Genomic DNA, 23845 nt, shown 5'->3' on the forward strand with positions numbered 1-23845 from the left:
AAGTAAATACAAAACATTACATAAATAATGCCTCAAATATCCTACTAGATGGCTCCTGGAATTTATCATCATCTTTTTAGGCATTACAGTTCCCACTATAAGAGATATCAGCCTATCAAGGATTTGAGCCTTGGCAGAATCTAATTCAACAGTATTTGTTTTCAAATGCTTCTCCATTCCCTCTCTGACAGAAGGTCCACATCTGTACTAAGGATTCTCTTGTTCCCTTACTGATCTTATGTCACAGAATTTCATAACCATGAAGCATTTTACACGTGCTTTCTTACACTCTATAAGCAATATAAAATTTACAGTTAAGTCCGAAAATAATCAGCCATACATCTCATGTCATTACTATTAACTCCATGCTATTTGTACTCTTTTCACCAAATGTCCTCATGGTACTATCATAATTTTGTCTGATTATGTGTCTTGATTACACAAGAATTTCTCACGGTCAAGGGAAATTTTTTCAATCGTAATTCAGTCTGTTCTGCACTCACTCTACTCCACAAATCTACCTGTCTCAACACTTTTAAGTCTTGGTATCAACCTTTGATGAACTCTGCCATTTTACTTTTTGTACTACATTAATCTGTCTATCATTGCCTCCTTGATCATCAACGCATAGTATTATCTCAAATGTGCTTTTTGCATATAATATCTATACACATAAACATTCTACATGACAACCTGTGACTACGAAAGCTCTCCTGTTCTGGGACCACTCGTGGCAAAACATCCCTACTCAGCTTTCCGGAAAGCACCACAGAAATAACATTCTCTTTCATCATCATGTACCTTCATTTTAAAACTAAGATCCTCTGATCTTTTTCTATCTTCCTCATTTAGTATCCATACACATACTACTCCAAGACCTTCTGAAGTTTTTACTAATTTGATCATTCTCATTAAATTGCTGCTCCATTTTAAGCACTAGCCAAAAACCCTGTTTATCTCCATCTGTAAATAACTTCCAAGAAGACAACACAACTGTTGAGCCCTGAAAATTACCTAAGTAACAAGACTTGAACTACTGTAGTATAAACTAGTTAAAAAGGTGGTCAGGAAAATATAAAGAATTAATACTCGCCTAAATGTATGGAGTCTTTTCCTCTATATCCTCTGTGTTGTTCCTCCTGCTTAGTCTACAACGTGACTTCCCTGAGTATGCATGACAGCCTCCACAAATTTCAAAGGAAGGCAAACAAAAAAACCCACTCTCTTCAGAAAGTTAACCGTGAGGCAATATGAATAACTTACCAAACTTGGTTTATTTATTTGTTTATTTTTAATCGATCAACAACAGAACTAGGCAATTCAAGACTAGAATCTGAGAGCTTATCTCTCAGCAGGTAATGCAGTCAGTGGAACCCTGATGCATGTCCCCATGAAAGCAGATCTCTACAATTCATAAACAAAAACAAAACAACAAAAAACCCAACCAAACAAAAAAAACCCCACCCCAAAACCCAAAACAAGCCCTCACCACCACCAAAACCCTAAAAGCAGAGCTCCTATCACTACTGGGAGGCAATGCCAGCAGCACAGCAACCACTCAAAGGGACAGCAGGACTGTCTGCTTGAAAAAGGACACCACAAGCTGCTAGGTAAGATAACAGCAATAATTTCTGATATACATCGGCAAGGAAGAATGACGACCTATGCTCTTTTTCCACCCTCCTTTACGCACTGAGGTAGGGCAAGAGGTAAAGAAAGGAGATATGTACCCATTTAAAATAATGTTTTGTTTTATTCTCTGGAGACATCAGTGTGGCTGACAGCTCAAGAGAGTGGCAATAAGCACTATTGCTAAACACATATTTACATTACCTTTCAGTAAAAATAAATAATTTATAGCAAAAATCATTCCAATCATAGCAGAAACAGAAACTATGTAGCTATATGATATCATCTGTGTAACATGGTAGAAATTGCAGAGTTGCACGAAAAATATAGTTTGCCTACATCTTTGTCTAATTCACCTGCCCTCTGCCTGCTAATTGTTTTGATCACAACAACCTATATTCCATAACTTGGAGTAGTTTTGAACAACAGCCACTTTTTAGATCCTACTTAGAGCAGGCTGAGTTTAAAAGTTTTCTTTCTAAATTACACAGCCTAAAGTCGAGGACAAGCAACAGTTTCATATCACATATGATCAAGAACTGTCAAAAAGGAACAGTACTTTGCACCTACTTCCACCCATAAGATCTAAACTTGATCTTTGTAGGTATAAGAAACATTTCTTAGAAATTTTGAAAGTTTGAGCCATTAAATCTTTTCTTCCCTTGTTGAAAATTCATTCTTAACGTATATGTAAAATTAGAGGTGAGACACAAAGTCCACGCAACCTATCCCCAACTTAAGTTGACATCCAGTCTTCTATATGCTATATATAGATATATATATATATACATACATATATTTTGCTCTCTACAACTACCTGAAAGGAGGTTGTAGCGAGGCAGGGGTCGGACTCTTCTCCCTAGTAACAAGTGATAGGATGTGAAGAAATGGCCTCAAGCTGCACCAGGGGAAGTTTAGGTTGGATATTAAGAAAAACTTCTTCACCGAAAGGGTTGTCAAACATTGGAACAGGCTGCCCAGGGAGGTGGTGGAGTCTCCATCCCTGGAGGTATTGAAAGGAAGGGTAGACGTGGTGCTTGAGGATATGGTTTAGTGGTGGACTTGGCAGTGATAGGTTAGCGGTTGGACTCCATGATCTTAAGGGTCTTTTCCAACCTTAATGATTCTATGATATAATAAAATTTATGCATGTCTTATCAGCATAAAAAATAAATTATTCATAAACATTACTAGTTTTTTCAAAGGGACAACAGCATTTGAAGAAACCCTTGCTGTTCCGCAACTGTATACTTCTTAGCTTTGTCAAGTGCAGTAATGCCCATTAAGAGATATTTTCCAAGATGAGATCTTTCTCCCTGCAAGCTCTTTAAGGAAGAGATAAAATCCTTTATTTGATTTTATGCAATTTTATGCCTTTATGATATTTTAATATAAGGATAAAAGTAACAGTGATTGTGATGATGACAGATTTTTTAAACCAAAATGAAAATGGTAAATTTAGTGTTAATGAAAAATATTAACGAACAGAACAGAAATTAATTCTGTTCATGCAGCACCATTAGTGCAAGCAAAGATACAGAAGAACCACTAGAAGGTCTGTACCAGTAAATCAGAACCTCACTGTAGAAAGCAAATGGTGCAACTCAAGCCAGAGACCACTCAGCACTTTACAAATAATGACAGCCCAGCACCTGGGCCACAAGTCGATTAATATCCAATGACCAATTTAAATGAGGGAGTTAGCCATTAAGGACTAACTTATCAGCATTTTATTACACAGCCCCTCCTTTTCCTTCTACAGTATCTACCCCATCCGCCCTTCCAAACAGTGCTCTCTTCACAAACATCCCCACATTCCTGCCTCCTCACCCAATGCATGAATGCACCCAGCTCACTCTATATTCACATTCCTTCCCTTTGCAATTTGACTGCCTATACTGGAATGGTCTTCTCTCCCCCCTCTTATTAAAATACCTCCAAACACCTTGCCCTCCCTCTTTTTTGGCCTACAGGTGACTGAAAAGTCAGGAGACTGAGCCTGTGTTATTTGGAGGCAGAGTTAGCATGTGCCTCCCAGCTGGGTAGTTGACTGCTCAGAGTAAGAGTGCCTTCTGCCAGGTCATCAACCTAGCAGTGCACGTGCACCTCAGAGCCTCCAAACTGCACAGTTGGATCAACTAGCTGCCTGGTCAGGAGATACGTGTCTTCCCAATGGGCAGCTGCCAAGTCAAAAAATATATGAAGCCTCTCAAGCCACAAACCATAGCAAACATACTGTCTGAACAAAAAAAGCCTTGAGGAAGAAGTTACAGCCCTGAGAGTCACTTCCACCTGGTGGCCTTCTACAGCAGAATCCTGTACAATGCACCTGTAAAGTTTCATCTAGTAAGGCAATCAGATCAATGTGCCTGTACATTTATATTGCTGCTGTATGTTATATGGTATGTCAACAATCATATTTATGTTGTGTCCACTTCACTAAAACTTTTCATCATAGTTTTCATGGTTTTAATCATATTTATTTTGATGTTGTGAGTGCTCTAAGACAGCAATACCACAGACCACGCTATACTGGTGAAATTATAATAAAAATGAGTAAATTCTTTCATTTTTTGAAAACAAGGAATAATGGTTATGGCTTTTTGTTTTCCTTACTTAGCTAGATCACCAGGAGACACCACACCCCACCCACCCCCCAAAAAAACCCAAGCTTAAATCAATTTTCTCATACAAAAAACAAATCCTGTCACTTTAATAAACTCTTTAAAAAGAAAACAACCAGCTAACCTTGAGTCTGCAACTTTTGCTTAAATGCAAAGAGCTCTTGAGGACAACTAAAGAAATGAACTCTGTTTACACCAATTCCACTATCTTAAGTTTTAAATATATCTTTATTGACTTAACTTTTTTAGTTTCTTTCCTTGCTAAAGCAGGCACATTTTGTATTAATATATACACAGTCCAGATCTTACACATCTGACCTTTACAAGCACACTGCAAGACTGACACAGGATGCCACCAATTTCAGCCCAGCTCTGAAGAGGGACGAGATTCCCCCTAAGCAGATGTAGGGAGAATTCCACATGGGCAAAAGTCTACAAATACAGCTCTTAGAGCAGACCTACAGAAGCACCAAGTCACCATAAACCAAACAGAATGTTTTTGCTTTCTACCAGGCACATGGACAACCATCATTTTAAACTGCATTGCATACAAATATCCATACAGAAATACATCAGTATGTTTAGGGAAGCTGTGTGTTTGTTTACAGTTACATGTAGAGCAGTAGATTATTTTTTAAGTCACCTTTTTCTTTGATTTTACTAATGAAGCACTTTCTTCAACAGCTGGACTAACTGTTTAAAATAGAATTAAACTGCTCATTAGGAGAAAGAAAACTACAGAAAAATGAGATTTGTGTACTGCTAATATAAAAATCTAAGTAGAATAAAAAACTTGTATTCATCTATGACAAAAAACACCTTTCTAGGAATGTAACTATACTTCAGTAATAACAACATATTGACTATAGGACATATTAATGAAACAATACTGAACATGATGAAGTCATTGTCACCAGGTATTGTATTTTGTTTTTTTAACCTTTTACACTTTTACTATGATTCCATATGCATTGACTAATGTAACACCTTCCTAATAACTGCACCTTACATAAACAGAGAAGCACATGGCATTAAACAGGATAACACGGTTAGCTAAGTTTGAAGGAAATAAAGTACTTTGAAGCATTCGGAAAAAAATGCTTACTAAAGGTATTCCAAGCTGTACAGTAGTTAGGGCCCTGTATACTCTTCAAATCCAATTACACACAATAATTCACTACAGGGGTCAGCCTTTGCACATAATTGTGCTCAGAAACAAAATTTTCACTTTAAAAAAATATATATATTTCTATACCTTAGAGTTACAAAAACGACCTTGGAAGAACAAGCAAAATGCACATCAATGCTGCAATGCCTGACTGGGTCTGCAGAGTACCTGAAAGCACATTTTTCAGGTGTATGAAATACCCTTTAGATATTCATCTGGATCCTGCAAATTCTGCATGTCCACAGCTACAGAATTTTTTTTTCAGGTACCACGGAATCTATTACCGTTTTGCTGTAAAATTCAGTATTTTACTGTTGCTAGGCACCTGACATTTAGTGCTTTGTCCTCTTGCCCTTTTACCTGCATACACTTTTCCTTTCCTTCAATTTTCTTCACAATTAGGAATCCATTTGATTACAGTAAATATTCCACGTGCAGTCAATGGGTACAGACATCAAGGAGTCAAGGAACAGAAGATAAATTCCAGCTTGCAGTCAGATTGAGATGATGATGATTAGCAGGGAATGAGAGACAAAAATACCTGTGAGTTAGGCAGCCAGGGTAAGCAGTATAGTAACAGTGAATCCCCCTCAGCCCACAAGCAAAGGAAGGGATTTCAAAATAGGCTCACATGGGTAACACCATGAAAGCAAAGACAGTAGGGAAAGGATGCCCAGAAACCACATTCAAAATCTCCTTAGAAATAACTAATATTCAGATTAATCAATTTACAAGTTGAACAATGAGTCAGAACTATGTGTATATATATGAGGGAGAAAAAATGGTATCACTGTGTGATACAACAGATTAATACTGCCATGGAATTTATTCCCATTTACCACAGAGAGCACAAGGCTCTATTATGAAGAATATTCTCTAGAGACAAAGTTAAGGTTGCACATTCATACTTAAATGAGGTCATTCCCGATTTTTTTCAGGTATTTACTGTGCAACTGTAGCATTACATGAACATATACTGTTAGAAATGTGAATTATCCTAGGTTTTCATAGATGGTATTGGAGGGGAGAGAAGTGTCCAAGAAACAGCTCTGTAATTTCCAGTCTTTCAAAGCTCTACTATCCTCGCCAAAATTACAGAGGCCATATGTGAATTCTGCCCGTTGCCTGGATTCTACATTTAATCGAAATCACTAGAACCCAGATACTCCTAAGCAAAATAACCATGCAAAGGAAGAACTGTTCCTAAGTTAATTTCCACAAGTTTTCTTTTAATACAAATATACTTTTAAAAAAAGAAAAAACCAACCCAAAACCCCACACACGGTTCTACACCTATCCTACACCATAATCATTGTTAACATAGTCAGAATATGCTAGATTTGTCCCCAAAGAAAACTATTTTCATTTAGCTTAATTATGCCCCAGGATGTATCCCTAACAAAAGTTACTCCAACTCATTACGTCCCAGTAATACATGCTGTTATAGCGCTTCTCCAAAGAACTTTAACAGAGCTACTTAAAGTTAGTCATATGATTTAGTGATTTACAGAGCTGAGAATCTCTACACGTGGATTATCATGGAGGCATAGCAACCTTTGGACTGGGAGGCAGAGGCCAACCAGCAGACGTCACAGCATGTAACAATGGAGAAACACATGCAGCCATAAGTATGGCCCATCTAAACTTCAGCAAACATATGTACAAGAAGTCCAGCAAACACTGATTCAGAGAGACCTTTTCTCTCACAGAATGATACCCTTACTTCACAGGATTTTTATGTATTTTGAGCAGCTATGGATTGATAAGTAGCACTGCAAATTATTCTAAAAGACTAGAATCAGAACAGTTGCTCCTCCCACACCAATAAAAAAAGGAAAATAGTATGAACACAGTTCACTCTTGCAGACAAACGTGTTCCAGTGCATCATTCAACAGAACTCCACTCTATTATAATAGTATGCAATCCCTCTTACAGCATAGCTGGCTTGCTACAATTTATCTGGAGTTAAAATAAATGCATGCACATTCAGTTTAAAGATAGAAAAACAAAAAGTAGAGAACTCAGTGTCGCTACCTTGCTGCTGAAAATCTAATTCCTGTCTGCTTAGACTTGAATGTGTTGCTCCAAGGAGACTGTATTTTAGATGGGATACCTGGCTCACTAATCTAGTACCTCAGGCAAGGCCTAAGATCACTATTCTGGGTACCATCTTGCTGTTTTATTATCCTTCCTTAAGATAAGCTTCTTTCTTTAAACTGTTCCAATATTTCTCTGCTTAGGTATCCCAAGTTTATTTATTCCCTAAGGAATAAAGATTGTTCTTCCTCTCATCTATGCTATATTTTCTGCTTCTCAACACTGCAGAGGGCAAACAAGCTTATGAATAGTTTTATTTTCCTCATATATTCCTAATTGATATTCATTTTCAAATATTTAAGATATGACATAGAAGCAAGAAGAGGCACAATCCCTGCATTAAAGAGCTTACAGTCTCACACTTCCCTGTGAGGTAGGTAAACAAACATCAGTATACCCACTTTATAAATATGAATAAAAAGATGGCAAATTATTTAACTAAGGCCACAGAATAGATATGTATCAGACTGATAACCAGAAACAAGATCACGTGATGGGATCTCTGGCCTATACCCAGTTCCCTCTGTGAACTTTGTGTCTTCTAATAATGTGGACAGGTACTACAGTTACTCCAAGTAGTCCCATTTAAGCTGCAAGACACCACTTTGACACTCTGAATAAGCATTTTAAAACAAAACACAATCCATTCCCATAATCTGTTACATACTTAGTTTTCAGTTTTCCAATTCACAGAACATAACATTATCCTGTTGTATTTTTCAAACAGTGCTTCCTCAGCTATTGATTAAAGAGGAATTTTAAAAGATAGTAAATAGCAGTAGCACCCTTTTATGGATGGTTTAACTAAGACTCAGGAAGAACAAATTTGCCTGTCAGAACTGGATTCTAGCATTATAAAAAAAGGCTTTACTGTATTTGGATTTCATACCTCTTTGACATGCACACTCAAAGTAACGGTCTGAACCTCTGTTTACCTCTAGTACCTCACCTGTAAAACTTAACAAATTATACTTCTCTACTTCATGACTGGAGAAAGTGGGGAAGGGGTTTGGAAAGAAAAAAAAGAGTATGAAAGTCTTATCTATTGAGGTTTAACTGCAAATAAACATTGTAATTAAAGCCTGCTAGCTCTAAAACAAAAACAGAAGTCCAAAACTCTTTTTCTTAGCCCAGGCTTATTCCACTTCACAAGGAAAGAAGCAATATCCTTGCATTCCATATGCATTCTTGATCTTGTTGTGATATGCTTACCATTTATTCAAACCTAAGCCGTTACCACAGCTATTAATAATTTTAAAGCATAAATTAATTTTTATACTGTTTCAGTTGAGGATTAGAAAATGGTCTTAACATGTAAACTTTCCATGAATTATTACAAGATTCAGTAGGTCCTAAAAATCACCGTAGTTGTTATAGTGTTGCCAGAAACTTGCTCTTTGGAGGTTATTAGTTCTGACATCTGTCTAGATAAGCTTTCAAGTTAAACAATCAGAATTCTGTATTAAAACTGAAGAACAACATTCACCCCTCCCCAAATAAACCGATATATTTCAGCGTAGCAGCAGTGATTTAGGTCATTTCTACCAAAAAGCTTGCAGAAAATAATCATAAAGACAAAATATGTTAACATTCATTGCACTAATTTTTCACTAAATTTTTCAGCAGTAAAGAGGAGTTTACCCGCTGAAGGAAAACTCAAACTTTGATAGAGGCCAAACTCATCTGCATAAGTGACTAGTATCACAACAAAAGTGGAAGAAAGAACAATTTTAAGGTAGCTATTTTTCCTTTCACCTGCTACTTGTTCTCCTCAGAAGAGGCCTAATGCAAATTTTGTATTACAAAAGTTCTATTTTCTTTTGAGCAGATTCCCAGCATTTCTGACAAGACAACATCCATCCAAATAAATAACTTCTGTTGAGAGATATTCTAAGATTTTAACAACCAACATATTTAATTCCTCTAAATAAAGCTTTATGGCATGAACAGTTACTGTCTTGATTGTGAATATGTTGACTGTATGTTTACAGTACAACTAAAACAAAATTCCCCCTCCAACTATGTAAAATATTCGCTTCAAACTTAAAAGCAAGGCCTCAGACGTCTGACTGAAACACACATTACAATTCTTATCTTGAGGTGGGAGAACAATTTAAAAAAGAAATCATAAAAGTGTCATCCATTTATTTGTTTCCTGCCTTGCCACTGACTGCAGGATTTGTGATAAAATTAAGTGCAACAGATTCCGCAGGTGAAGTCTGTAGTGTTGCAATGGAAGTCCGTAGCTATGCAAGATGAAAGCCTTTATTACAGTGTTATTCAAGGATGGACAGAACCTTTAAGGTCATCTGGTCCATTTCTCTGCCAGTCCTGGCTCATTACCTATTGCACACACATTACTGTCCTGACCAGGCTAGTTCTAAATGACCCATGGCGTGGGTTTCCCCCCAACTTCACTTGGCATACTATTCAGAAGGTATACAGGTATATCTTGGGGTTTTTTGTGCTGCTGTCTGCTCTGAATTTTCTCCCTCCGTTTCATCTCAGCTTCCATGTTAACACAGCCTCTTATTTTACTTAAAATTATCTCCCTTTTAAGTATTTAGGCCCTTCAAAATGCTTGTAAGATACGATTTCCCCTTAGCACCCAAAATGTTAATTTAGCCAAGCAAAACATACCTACTTCTCAAATCCTTTTTAAAAATCAATTAGTCCCTTCAGCCTTCTTAACATTTTGTTGCTCTTCTCTAAGCTTCTGTTAAGTTGCCCCACCTGTTGCAAAGGCTCTTAAAGTAGAACAGTACTGCAAATACAGTCACAGGGTCTCATACAAAAACTCATCTCCCACTTGCTCAATGCCTCTGTGGATGCAACCTGAACTAATTCTGATTTTCACAAACTCTATATATCATATGGCAAATTGGGGCCTGTTATTCCTGTCAGAGGCATGCACAAATCCCTTTCATATGAAAGGGAGTTGGGTGCACACAACTGACAGGATTATCAGGCCCATGGTATCACTCCTATCCCTTTTTCAGCAATACTGCTTTCCAGGTTATTCCCTCACAATGAATACCTGTTTTGGATTACTGTCCCTCAACTGTTCTAGCTTGCATTTTCCAAACTAAATCTCAATTGTGTTTTCCAACAATGTGCCTAATTTCTTTAGATAACCTTTTCTTTTCTGCCCCGACTTGTGTTTAACTCTTCCCGTTATCACTGTCTGCTAACGTCGCACATGTACTATTCACCTTCTCATAAAGTTAATCAATCCAGACACTAAATATGCCTAAAATGGCTAAACTTGTATTACTACATGCATGTGTAAGCACTGATGTTACTCTTTTAGCACCTAAAACTGCTGTGACTCACCAAATCTATTCTTTATACTTTGTTCTATTTTTGTTTATGGTTCTTCAATCAATTTTTCATTCGGATGACTACCCATATACATAAATATTTGGTTAATGAGAGATTTAGAGATAATGAGATGTATTTTAATTTTAGAAAATATGTAAAATATTACTACAGCTACAACTTTCTCTTCATCCACTGGGGCCTTGAACCTGCAATCAGATCTGGCAAGCAAGCCAGTCCTGTACTTCTCCATACTCACTGATCTGTGTGCAGATGCTGTTGCAGTATCAGATCCTAATTTTAAACACTGAGCAAGAATAACAAAGAAAACTCTTTAAAAGTAATTTTGCTTGGAAAATTCCAGGCTGCTTATTATTGTTTCCCTAATATTTCTACCATTATTTTACTAGGAACAGAATCCCTTACATTTATCCAGTTCTTCAGCTCGTACTTTTGGTTGGGGTTTTTTTTTTTCCTTTTTCTCCCACCGACACCACTTTTTAAAGAAATCAGTACTACTATTTAATCTCTTCGTGGCATCTTGAAGATCAAATGACTTATAAGTATCATATATTTCAAGAACCCCCTCTATTTGTTGTCAATAACTATTTCATATGGTCCTGATTTTTAACTGCCCACATTTTTTCATCCTACTATATATGAAATTTCAGGAAATTCAGCATAATGGCATGCCTTTATAATAACTTTATGCAACTTCTCATTTATGAGCTGACCTCATTCCTCTCTACTTAACTTCCCCTAACTCCCCAATATTTGCAACAGCAAATTCTTATTCACCTTTAACTTGTATTAACTCATTTCTGCTTCCTTTACCAGAAGATCATGATACACACCTGCTTCCCATCTTTCAGAAATTCTCTGCAGAACTGAGACTTGAACCTATCTTGCCTTACACTTGGCCCTTTCACATAATTTCTCTTTATGTAGATAAATACCTTTTAAAAGCAAACTGATTTTTAGTTCAATTAGGCATACTTCATTTGCACATCTAGTTTTCAAGGTCCCTCACTCCCCAAGAATAGATGAAGACCCACAACAGAAATAAATGTATTGCTTATGCTCACATGAAAACCACAGAACTTTAAACTAACATAAGGTCACATCAGCCCAATTCTTTATAGGACTGTAACCTAATCAACCATAAACATAAAAAACAGGCTGTATTTCACGTTAACTTTCTTTTTGCCTGGTGTATGTTTGCCAACTAACAAAAATGTAAAGGCATGTCCACATTACTGATGTTTACATTTATTACCCCATATTAAAATATTTTCATTAACACTATAAAATAATCTTTAGAGAAGCATTTAGAAAATGCTTTACTAATTCACCTCAATTGAGATGAAACATCTAATTTGTGCTACATCCAAGGGAATTACACACTCTGATGCTGTAGAGACTTACAGAACTACATTAACAAGTACAGTCTATCAATGGTTATCAGCACTGTGGCTTTTGACTGCTCACTAAGAACCACAGTGCATAAATTACTTCACCTGTCAGACAGCTCAAAGCAACACAGGCACAAAGTTTGAATGGTTCAGACCTTCCCTATTATAAATAACTTTTTCCAGTGAGAGAAAAGAGAGGACAGTGCAAGGGCAAAGGGGTAGATAGGACTGTCTATCATGTATTCAAATGTCACCTATCATAAAGCCTATCAGAATTATATCAGAAGTTTAAACAATTCACATCTTTAATGAAGCCTAACGTACATTCCCAAAGATACTCAGCAAAATTCCAAACCAACCAAAATGAAAAAGTTATTAAAACAAAAAAGACACACCTCACAACTGCCCAGAAAAACCATAACCTGATGATTGTTTTGCAAAACATTTGGCTTGATCAAGCCATCAGGACTACTGATGCCACACAAATAACTGAACTTTCTGAATTATTTACATAGGAATTTTAAGTCAAAATGACAGCATTATTAGCGATAACACAGCAAAACGAGCAAGCGGTCTATGTAGCTTGAGATCTTATCTCAGCGAACATGGTATGCCAGATGTTTAATAGAAAGAAGCGACTTTCATCACAAACCATTGCGAATGCCAGTCTGCAAACGTATTCATGTAGGTGCACACCGCTGAATCCCTCTGAATTCAACAGGGTCCCATCTGCCACGCAGATCCCTCACTTTACAGGACACACAATATATGAGGGGATAAAAATTTATATAAAAGTTGATAGACCTCAGTTTGTTTGGCTTTGTTTGCAAAGTCACTACAATAGTGAGGCCAAGATTATAGTCATACTTGAGACTCAAGAGGAATGTTTTTTTTTTTTTTCCAAGAGTCATTGCTCAGCAGTTCATGCAAATCTAGCTCTGCAAGAAACCTCAGGTTACACTCTTCAACACAGATAAACAAGACCCTTTTTACAAATTTATCATTAGAGCATTTTTTTTCTTTCCCTATAACCAAATTTCCCCCCTTCCAAAACCTTCTAGGTTAAAGATAAACAAACATTAATCTAGCAGAGATACATGTGTATATACAGTCTTATTACTACACATGTAAGGAGGTCAACTCAGCTGGGAATCAGTTCACATCAAACTTAGATTATGTGAGAAGCAACAGTGAGTAAAACAGTATTTTTGAAAAACCAAAAACAAAACAAAACAAAACCCAAAGCAACCACTGAAACCCAATGCACCCCAAAACCATCCACCTTGACAGTTTATTTCAGAATGGCCTAAGTAAATCAGAAATTATGATAAAACAGACATTTTCAGAGATTCTTCATCTTCACGATCACCTTTTTTTCTAAATTCCAAAGAAATAAAACCCCCTTTGGAGTTATTTGTATGCAATCATTTATACATATTTTCAGCAACCGTTTTAAATAATGTCAATACGAGCATGCTAGTAATAAAAATAACATTTTTGTATGTCTGATTCTAAATTAAAAAGTAGTATCTTATTAAAAATTAATAGTCATTAGAAGGCTAAATTAACATTAATTGTGTTAACTGTCACAGCATATAAATGCTTTCCAAATACAGATGAAAACACAAATGACATACAACCTTCTACTACAAAAAGTTAGGCCATTCAAACACTTATAAAATATGGAAATAAAAAGGGCAAAAACCAAAAAACTATTATTTTGAAAATTATATGTAAAATCTAGTCAAGTAATAGACTACATGGTCCAACAGAAAAACTCAAAAAGCAAAAAACTGCTTTCTATGATCCAACAAATCTTCAGCAACACTATCTTAATACTATGTAGTAGAAGGGAAAAAAAAACCAAACCCCAAAAACTGACAGAGAAGGACCTCCTAAAGTGAGCTTCCCACTTCACTCCTAGGCCTACTAGCAATCATAAACTTTCCTGAAGCTATTAACAATAGTAATTTATTTATTTAGCCTGGATCTTAAAGCAATCATACGTCACCACCAAAAAAAGAAAAATTCAGTATCTACAGATACCTGACTAAGGTTTTCCAGACATCATTGTAACTCAATAACGGCTCTACTGTGCTATGAACTCTACAGCTTCAAGCTGGAAGTCAATCTAGGACAACCAATAGAAAGTGCACCTGTACAATTACTGCATTTCCTAATTCAGGAGGCCAAACTGGAGATATATGAAGCTTGTGTGTACTCAGATCACCAAAACAGAAGTCCAAAAGCCCATACATCTTTTGTACATATTGCACATCTACATTATCATTAATTGCAATGAAAAGTATCATTTATACAGTTGAGAAATAGAAAATTACATTCCTTAACCAATGTACATAAAACTATTCTGAAATAAATATAATTGTCTATATACAGCATCTAAAAAAACTACATACACAATAATTTAAAAATCTTTCACATACAATAAGTTAATAAAAATTCATTTTTTTAAGTCATCTACTAACTGAAGTGTACCACACACTGCAATTTAAAATATTATTAACTCCCATGCTACATTAATAAAGATAATCTGCATCACAAAAAATAACCTGTATCATTTCAAGGCATGTAATCTTATTTTTAAAAACTGCAGAAATCTACTATTTTTCAAGTAACAGAAAAAATTATTTAGCTCTTTGTACCCTAAAATGAAAAATAATGTATGCTGCTAGTAATTTATAAAAAAATAATTTATCCAAAGCAGTCTACCTTCCTGCATATGCATTTTCATTCCATGTCTGACCCCACTGAGCAGTAAACAAGTTTACACATATCAACACATTTCAGTGCTCCAAAAATTAAGCTAAGTTTCTGTAACTACAATAACATGATCTCTTAGTAACAGCCTTTTAGTACCATCGCTCTAAAACAATCAATAAAAATGGCTCTGATATATATTGTTTATATACTTGGGATCCCTTCAAAGTTTAAGGCTTGCAGATGTAAAATGCAAATAAAAGAACTACAAAACAGAATTACCTTTAACTGATCACTACACCAGACCACTAAGGAATTACAAGTTCTTTCTGCTTTATTTTCCAGGATTTTTAAAGAGTAGGGATATTTTTATTACTGCAGACACTGAAAACCAAATATAATCCCACACTCAAAAATACTGCTGCAACAGCTTGATAGCACTCACCGCAAGTAATACTGTTTTAAAGCGAAGGCAGCGTTAGAACAACTTCTGGGAAAGTTAAACTCTTCTACAATTTCTCCCCACTGATTCTTCTCTGATACCTGTCAAAAACAACACACAGGCCCAGATACACAACGTACACATAAACACGTCGTTGACAGCGAACATCACAAAAAAACACAAGCTGCCATGAAGCAAATAGATAAATATATAAAAAGAAATAAACAAGAATGTATATGGGATTTAGGACTATCTATTTTACTGACAGTCGGTAGTATTTTCCCTCGGGAATAATCCCGCTTCCCACCAGAATTTTACCGTATTTATTTTTTAAAATATGATTTTTTTTTCGGGGGGGGGGGTAGGAGAGGGAGGGGGCGGCCGGGAGGATTTGTATTGTTTTGGGGTTTGTTTGTTTTTGTTTTTACTGCCTGGACAATAACCAATCGGGAGTCCCTCTGTCGCCCCCTTTTAAATCCTAACGCGGTCCGTTAAAAACCCAAAGAAGTTTAAAATAATGCGGGGAAGTCTTGGCGGGGGCGCCCCCTGGCCTCCGGGGCGCGGGGGCGCCGTCCCGGGGGGTCCCCCCAAGACAGATCCACAGACACAGAGAGGCCTTTCTTTTGAGGCCTACATTTCTGTCCCTAGCCTTGAAGCCTAAAGATGGCTATTTGATTACACACCGTCTTGGGTGCCCCTTTTGTTATTTTTCCCCAGGAAGGGCTCGGAGGGCAGCGCCCGGCCCCCCCCGGCTGCGAGGATCGTTTCCTAGCCCATGCTCCGTGCCGATTATCGATGTTAAACATGCCCGCTAATTTTGAGTTGCACTAAAACTGCACTCAGACTCTCTCCTCTCTGTCTCTCCCTTCTGTGTGAGAGAGAGAGAGAGACAGAGCTGCCACCACAAGCGAAAGAAACTGCCTCTCTCCGGCCGAAGCTCTCTGCTCCCTCGTCGCCTTCTCCCCGGGAAGGGGGGCAGGGGCGAGGGGCTCCGGCGGAGGCGGGGGAGGCACAGGCGGGGTGCGCGCTGTACCCCCGGATCCCCCTTCATCGCTCCGCCGACAAGGCCAAGCCACCAACCTGCCTGTCTGCTCGCTTCCTTCTTCCACCCCCCACCTTCTCTAACCGGCTTTAAATAGGAGGGTTCCCGGCCACCCCGGCTCCCCCCGCCGCCCCCGGGGGTCAGAGGAGACTTTTGGGAAGAGGTTAGTGGGAGGGAAACCCAAATTAAAACTTCCACTCACCTTCCCAAATCCGCCTAAAGTGGTGACTCTGGTGTAGAGAGCGTGAAGATCCAGCTCCTTCCCACCCACCACGGGGATCTTCTTAAAAGGAGACCTGCCAAAGGAGATACACACAAAACACCACAACTTGTCAGCTCTGCCCCCTCTTCTCCCCTCGCTGGGGCTGCCGTGTCCTTCAGGGAAGGGGCTGGAAGTTGGATCTGGTCGGTTTAAAAGCCTCCCCCCCTCCCGTTCCATCTCCCCATTTTCCTCACCCTCTGCTGTGGTGAAACTGCCGCAGCTCGTCCAGGAAAGCGAGTCCCTTTCTCCGCTGGTCTGCGTGGTTTTTACCCGTCGAATTTGCCATTTTTGTATTAAAAAAGGTTCTCGTAAAAAAAAAATCCAATTAAAAAAAAAAAAAACGGCCGACAACAACAACAATCCCCGGCTCCTCCTTGTCTTTAAGAGACCCAGGTGCCCGTGCTCGGCCGGGGATCAGCCATGGAGAGGGGCTTGTTTAAAAAAAAGTTTAAAAGGAATAAGGGAGCCCAGAGAGTGTGGTAATTGCGAGTCCTGTCTCCACACAACACACAGGCAAAGAGACAGGGAGGGAGAGGGGCACCTCTCAGTAATTCCTCCTCCCGCTGCTGCTGCCTCTCTCAGCACCACAAACCCAACCGATCCAGCCTGCACATGAGACTCAACATGGTGCTGCTGGATCACACAATGAATTGGGTTACTGTTGTGGTGGGGTGGGGGGGAGCCGGAGTGAGGTATTGACAGTGTGTGTGTGTTACAGCCGCGGCTCCATGCGATCTCCCTCTCCCTCGCTCGCTCCCTCGCTCGCTCTCACACACACACACTGTACAGCTACGGCGGCGGCGGCGGTGGCGGCGGCAGCGGGATTCACTTCTCTTCTCTCTCAGACAAAAAGATCTGAGGCCGCCGTGCTTCTGCCTGGACGAGAGCGCAACACAGCGGACCCCGGAGGCTGGTCCCGGTACTGCAGAAGGCAGCTCTGAAGGCAAAAGCCAGCACAGCCCCAGCAAGCAGTTCCTGGCGGGGAACAATAGGCTCCTCTCGCCGCTAAGGGCTCATCTGCAATGTGCCGCAAACTTCACACAAAGCCGGGCGGAAAGAGGCGAGGGAGAAGGAGAAGAAGGGAGGAAAAAAACGGCTACTACCGGTTGTTCCGGGGCTGAGGGCCGGGGAAAGGGCCCTCCCTCGCCAGGCTCGCACCGATCGGCCTCTCTCCGCTGGCTGACGGCGGGGGGGTTGGGGGGGGGAGGGCAGGAAAGGTGGATTTGGAAAGCGGGGCCGAATTTTTTAATTGGACTAAACCCAACGCCCTGAGTTCAAGGGGAGAGAAAACAACAACTGAAGGGGGCACTGGTGGATTTGGACTTTTGCAAAACTTTCCGAGTCCCCCGGGCTGAGGTGTTTCCAAGGGCAGGAAGTCGCCCCGGATGGTACGGCGGGGGCGGGGGGGCTGCTCGCTGCGCGGGGTGGGGGGGACAGCAGGAACCCCTCATTTGAGACGTGAGGTATTTAAAACTCCCCAGAGGAGAACACAGCGCGCTTTCCCAAGCAGGGGGTGCCCTGGAGAGGTTTGCCAGCAGGGGCCTGAGCTCTGGCTCCCTCCATAAATATTTTTTTTTTCTTCCTTCTTGGAGATACCACGGCCTGTAATCAAAGTGCCTGAGGACTGCTGTGCTCAATCTAAGCCACCTATGTATTTCTGTATATTGGTGAATGGAACATACAGCATAAAATTAAGGAGGAAGGTCTTGGCCCTCGCCCTGGACGGGCAGTAGCCAACAGCGGCACTGCAGGCCACTTGCCCCCGCTGCCTGTGGTGTGTACAGTGTTTGCAAACACTCACCTCCTGACATCTTTTCCACAGAGGAGCCCAGGAGAAGACCCTCATTCCGACCACAACAGACCCCGGCACTGCTTGGGGTAAACAGGCGAGAGAGGGCCTGTGCGGTGAACGGCGCCTTCCGTCGAACCTTTGCTCCTTAGGTTAAAGCAAGTGGCTGTCCAGGTGGGCATTTGTCCTTCCCTGGCAAGCAGAGAGAGCCGCAGGTGAGTGCGTGCTCCAGTTCATGAGACTCTGGAGGAACATTTGCCCCTCGCAACCAATACATTGAAATCCAAGGCCAGATCGGGCCTTTAGGGTTTTTTTTTTTTTAAGCTGAACTTATTAAAGTCAGTAAGGAGCTGTGTTTTAAAATCAATGGCACATTATGGCCCCAAGTGAGCACTTAAAGAAGGAAAACTATAATTCCTTTCTATTCCGTGTACTAACTTACTTCAGAAAATAAAGCATTTTCAAAGATTTTTTTTTTCTTCCTTTTGACTTGAGTGCTGTTTCAGCTTGAATATAGCCATAGAGACAGAGTAAGATGCTTGGTAAGATTTGCCCTGAGCTCACACTTTGAGGGGGTGGGGGGAAGGAGAAATCCCTCAGTTTCAAATTAATACTCCGTATTGAAAGTCACCCTCTCTGTGTGGAGGGAGTGGTGGTGCATGAATTTCAGTGTAAGAAACACATGGTGTATATCCACTGTAGCATTAAGAGCCCCCCGTAAAATTAGACCTGCAGCAGATCCTGGTCTGCAGTTCCTGTCTGTGACACTCCGAGTTTCTGCTATTTCAGCAAGAGTATGCGTAAGGCACCCAAAGGCAGGATAATATGAATGAGAGAGGTTTAAAACAAGCGATCGAGGGGCTAAATCGCTCTTTCAGACATACACAGCTAAACCTTCGTTCACAGGAGGGCGGTGGTTTTTAATCGTGCCTTAAAATTCCTTAAAGGCAGGGGGTCTCCCCTCGGCGAGGGGCGGTCGGCAGAGGTGAGTCGCTTTCCTCGCCCGGGTGCCGTGTGGAAGGGGAGCGGGAGGCAGAGGGGAGGATAGGCAAATTGCGTAGCAGGGCTAGGTGGGTTTCCATGCTAAGCACAGCAATTGCGCACGGTCCCTTACGTAACTGTCAGCTGGGGATTCCCTAGAGGGGGTCACTTTATTCAACCATTACACAGACCCCGGCCGCCGCTCCGGCGCGGCCGGTGTGCCGTTGCCGCCGCTACTGAGGCTGCGGCTGCAGCTGCAGCTAGCGCGGCGGCTCCACACAAAATGGCGGCGCCCATGGAAGCGGCAGCCCCATTTTGTGCCCGGCAGAGCCTGTCAACAAAACGCCGACTTGGCCAAGGCTGAGGAACAGAAGGCGGCGGCTCGTTCGCGTTACAGAGAGCGGAGGGAGGAGAGCGAAGGATTTCACCGCCCTCCCGCCGCCGAGAGGAGACTTTCTATCAAGTGTGCGCGTTGGGGGAGGGAGGAGAGGGAGGTGAAGGGGGACGCGAGCAGTGAGCGAGTCAGAGGCTGCCTTATCCCACTGCGGAGCTGCCGGAGCTGCGGCGCGGGGGAGGGGAGGGGAAGGCAAGGCAAGGCGAGGGCGGGCGGCCTTGGCGCTGCCCGCGCCGCGCCGCGCCGGCTTTGCCGCTCGCCGGAGCCCGGCTCGCTGAGACCCGAGGGCGTCGGGTCCGGGGGAGCGGGCGGCGGCGGCGGGGCGCCGGGCGGGCTGCGGCGGGCGCGGGAGCCCGGGGCTGGCCAGGCGAGGGGCGCTGCTTCCCGCTTTCGCCCTCCCGCGCGGCCCGGGCGGACGGAACCACCGATCCCGTCGGATTCCGGCGGAGCTGTAACGAATGACAGGACGATCTAGCGCCTTATGTAGCTAACTAGGTCACTGTCAACACTTAATTACTGTTTGTTTCATTTTAGTGCGTGCCTTATGAATAAACCGGCTATTAGGCTGATGCTTCAAGTAACACTGTCCAGCACCAAGGTACAAAATGTCTGTATTGGACTCTGATCTTGTGATGCCAGCTTGATAATAGTCGCTGTTTTTATATTAACGATGGCTTGGTTCTTACTGCTTCGATCTTCAGCTTATGGCTGAAATAGTTGGAGACCCCCCTATGATAAGGTTGTGAAGCTGATGTTAGTATTACACCACCGGTTTTGTTGGGTTTATATTGACGGGGGCTCCCTTCCTTTTTTGAGGTAGAGAACAGGCTAGTGAATTAAGACCTTTCTTCTGATTTATCTATCTTAATATGCATGCATTTTAATGGTATTAAATAAAGGTGATGACCTGTTTCTGGTGGAAGTGGTAATTTTTAAAGGTACCAAAATTACGTTGATACTGAAGAGCTATGATCTCTTTTTTCATATTGAAGAGTTAAAGATTCAATGTAGGGGGAAAGGGGGAAAAAAATCTTGTGGTTTAGAAAAAAGAATTCTTCTGTTGATCTCTGTATAGTACCTGTCAATGCAATTTGAATTTGTTTAAATTGTAAAATAAAACTTGGACTATATTAAACTGCTTATAAAAGTTGCGATATACAATGAATTTTGGTGTGTAAATGTTATGTGTAGAATGAGCATTCTTGCAGACAGACAGTGCAGATCCAGTAACTGAAGTGTCACTATTCAGTAGTGATTGGGTGGGTTTTTGTTTTGGTTTTTTGTGTGTGTTGGTTGCTTTTTCTTAAGTGTAACTGTGCTAAGTGGATCATCTGATAGCTGTATCCTGTGTTGCAGTTTCAAGCCATTTTCTGGAATCTTTAATATTAAATTTTGTGCATCTTGCTTATCTGCCGAACTGCTGCTATCCACAGAGCAGGCCACAATTGCTCTTGTCAGTGTGCCACTGACTCTGCATTTGCTTTCTGATGGGTGAAATATTCTTGCTCATTTCCATTTTCATTTCTGCTTGTGCTGCTGTTGAATTGTGGCAACATTACATTTTGTTTAGAGTAACTAGTACCTCTAGCTGAATGCTACTATATTAAACAGTAAACTGTAAATCCTTAGAAGCTGAAGTTAGTGTATTGTATTTGTTTGTGTGTATGTGTATCTATGTCTTTAGAAAATGCAGCCTATTAGATGGACTAGGGAAGACAGTAAATTCACTTTAAGACTGCAGACAGTAGCATATAATACAGTTGCAATCTGAAAATAAACATAAGAATTAGAGGATGAGCACCTGGTAGAGGAGAAGGGGTCAGAAAGCCAGTGGTAAATTTTAGTGACATTCATCTCAACCGTTTTTAATAAAAAATGTTAAGGTGTTGGAGTTAACTGCATGTGTTAGGCTAAAGACTTCACTGTTTGCACAGCTTGCTGTGACAAATGCACACTTAAACAAGGGGCATTTACTCAGCAAGGTATTAGTCCTACACATTCTTACTGAATAATATTTTAAAATTCTTTATTACATTTTAGCATGCTAGCTTCTTTTAAAGATGTTGCTACTTTGTATAGACCATAAATGGCTAGTCTTCAGTGCTACAGTATTAAGTAATAAATTAAAGGTCTTATGCATGAAGTGAAATGTTAAACAGTACGGCAAAGGTGGGAAAGCAGATGTACAATATTGCAGGCTGTTTCTGCACACTTGTACGGAATTTCCACTACAGTTGGTGGAACTTAGATACCCCAACAGGCTTGGTTTAGATAATCTGTTTTAAAAAAAAAAAAAAAAAAAGCTTTTACGCTGAAAGGAACCAGCTTCTGAAGTTGTTTATTTAAGTGACTTATGACACTTCTCTCCTAAATCTCCTAACGTGTTGTGCGCCTTCCTCATTTTATCTTATTTTTATGGTATTACTACTCAGGAAATAAAACAGAAGGAAAAATGTGCTATGTAAAACACTGTTGTAAATACTCAAGTAAATTGATTAAAGACTTTTTAAAATGTTATCTAATTATTGTAATTTTCTAATATTTGCTGTTCTTCACAAAGGTCCACCTCTTGGAATCAATGGATTTTATGATCATCTAAACTCTAAATTAAAAACACTTCAAAGTTGAGGGTTTTTCAGTTGTGCAATGAAGCATGAAACATGAAGCAGGAAAACCCTAAATGCAACTGAAGGAGAAGTAAAAATAAATATGTAAATGCACTCCCACTTGATTTCAAAACTGCAGTGCTTTTGAAATCGTAATTCTTTTGTAGGTCCTGACTTATGTGTGCTGAACACTTGCGGTTGGCAATACTTCAACAGTAAGTTTGGAAAGATTATCAAATTGATATCCTTTTCTTACAGATGAAAAATATTTGCTGCATTTTTTAAGTTATCATACCTATAATGCAGATTAGGGCCTTAATGGTGGAAAATGCTTTGAGGTTCTAACAAACGTTGGTCTGCAGCACAGAAGTCACAAATGTCCTGACAGCAAACTGGTGCAAGATTTTTTTAAATGAAAAAAGTATATTTGCACTTAGTAAAGTACCTGTTTCAAGCATTACTTTGTGATTACCTCTGTGTTTGTGTGATCTGGTGGATGGCACACTTCCCCTGCCACTATAGCTGTGCATGTTCCCTGAAATAGCACTAGTGTGATTCATGTTTCTGGTTGGATGTGTGAAAGTTTGATTGAGATGCAAAACTGAATGTTAAAAAGGAACCGTGCTCAGAAATACGGAAACGATCAGGTTAAATTTGGCTCAAACTTTAAGGGCTTTTTGTAGAGCAAGAACGATGGTATCACGCACTGGTGGGGAAGGTCTAGTTAACTTAAAGCAAAACCAAACCTAGTAACTTGATAATGTTTGTTAGAAGTCTAAAAGGTGAAATGCTACTAGTAGGAGAGTTCTTGGTATTGCAGATCTGCCAGCAATATTTGCTTGTCACGTAGCACTGTCTCATTTTTATATTTTTACCAATTCAAATGGCAGTCAACGGTAGCTAAAAATATGTAGAAATTTCTCTGAGTAAGCGGTTGCCTTAGTTAACTTTTATATAGGCATAAATGAAAAGGGAAGTAGTTTGTGCAACTGTGAATGTGTGGACAGACAATACATGTGACAATTTATGCATTTCAATATAATATATGCTGCAAAAACTTTTCTGAAAACTTAAGTTGTAAATGAAAGAAATGCTGATTAAATAACATTTGAACTAACTAATCTATTGAAATTGCCCAAGCAAATCAAATATGGAAAAGCACTGAAAACACATGAATACCCACAGATGCACTTTTGAAGGAGGAAATTTGCTGTTGTTTAACTATGATTCTCAGTCTATCCGTTGGTAATCCAGATATGGATTTGGTCTTATAGACTGTTGATAAATGAGCAGCATTGCATTCAATGCTCTTGTTTTGTCCAGATAAAAGGAAGCATCTCTATTTTCAGACTAACTGAAAGG

General features: G+C 40.1%; 1 protein-coding gene and 1 long non-coding RNA gene across 2 annotated transcripts in view; one reads left to right on the top strand and one right to left on the bottom strand.

Annotated features, from left to right (window-relative positions):
- ARID2 (AT-rich interaction domain 2) overlaps positions 1–17739 on the bottom strand; it is a 108956-nt gene extending 91217 nt beyond the window's left edge. The window contains exons 1-3 of the mRNA XM_075080955.1: positions 16908–17739; positions 16654–16747; positions 15413–15510 (exon numbers count right to left, since the gene is read on the bottom strand). Of these exons, the coding sequence (XP_074937056.1) occupies positions 15413–15510; positions 16654–16747; positions 16908–16999 (284 nt within the window). The 5' untranslated portion in view covers positions 17000–17739. The remainder of the gene's footprint in view (positions 1–15412; positions 15511–16653; positions 16748–16907) is intronic.
- Positions 17740–19580: 1841 nt separating this feature from the next.
- On the top strand, positions 19581–20789 carry LOC142051658 (uncharacterized). The gene is made up of 2 exons (XR_012658575.1): positions 19581–19948; positions 20412–20789. It is a non-coding gene; the product is annotated as an uncharacterized LOC142051658 (long non-coding RNA).
- The last annotated feature ends 3056 nt before the right edge of the window (positions 20790–23845 follow it).

The sequence above is a fragment of the Phalacrocorax aristotelis genome, chromosome 1 (genome assembly GCF_949628215.1).
Source record: "Phalacrocorax aristotelis chromosome 1, bGulAri2.1, whole genome shotgun sequence".
In the NCBI taxonomy this organism is placed as follows: Eukaryota; Metazoa; Chordata; class Aves; order Suliformes; family Phalacrocoracidae; genus Phalacrocorax; species Phalacrocorax aristotelis.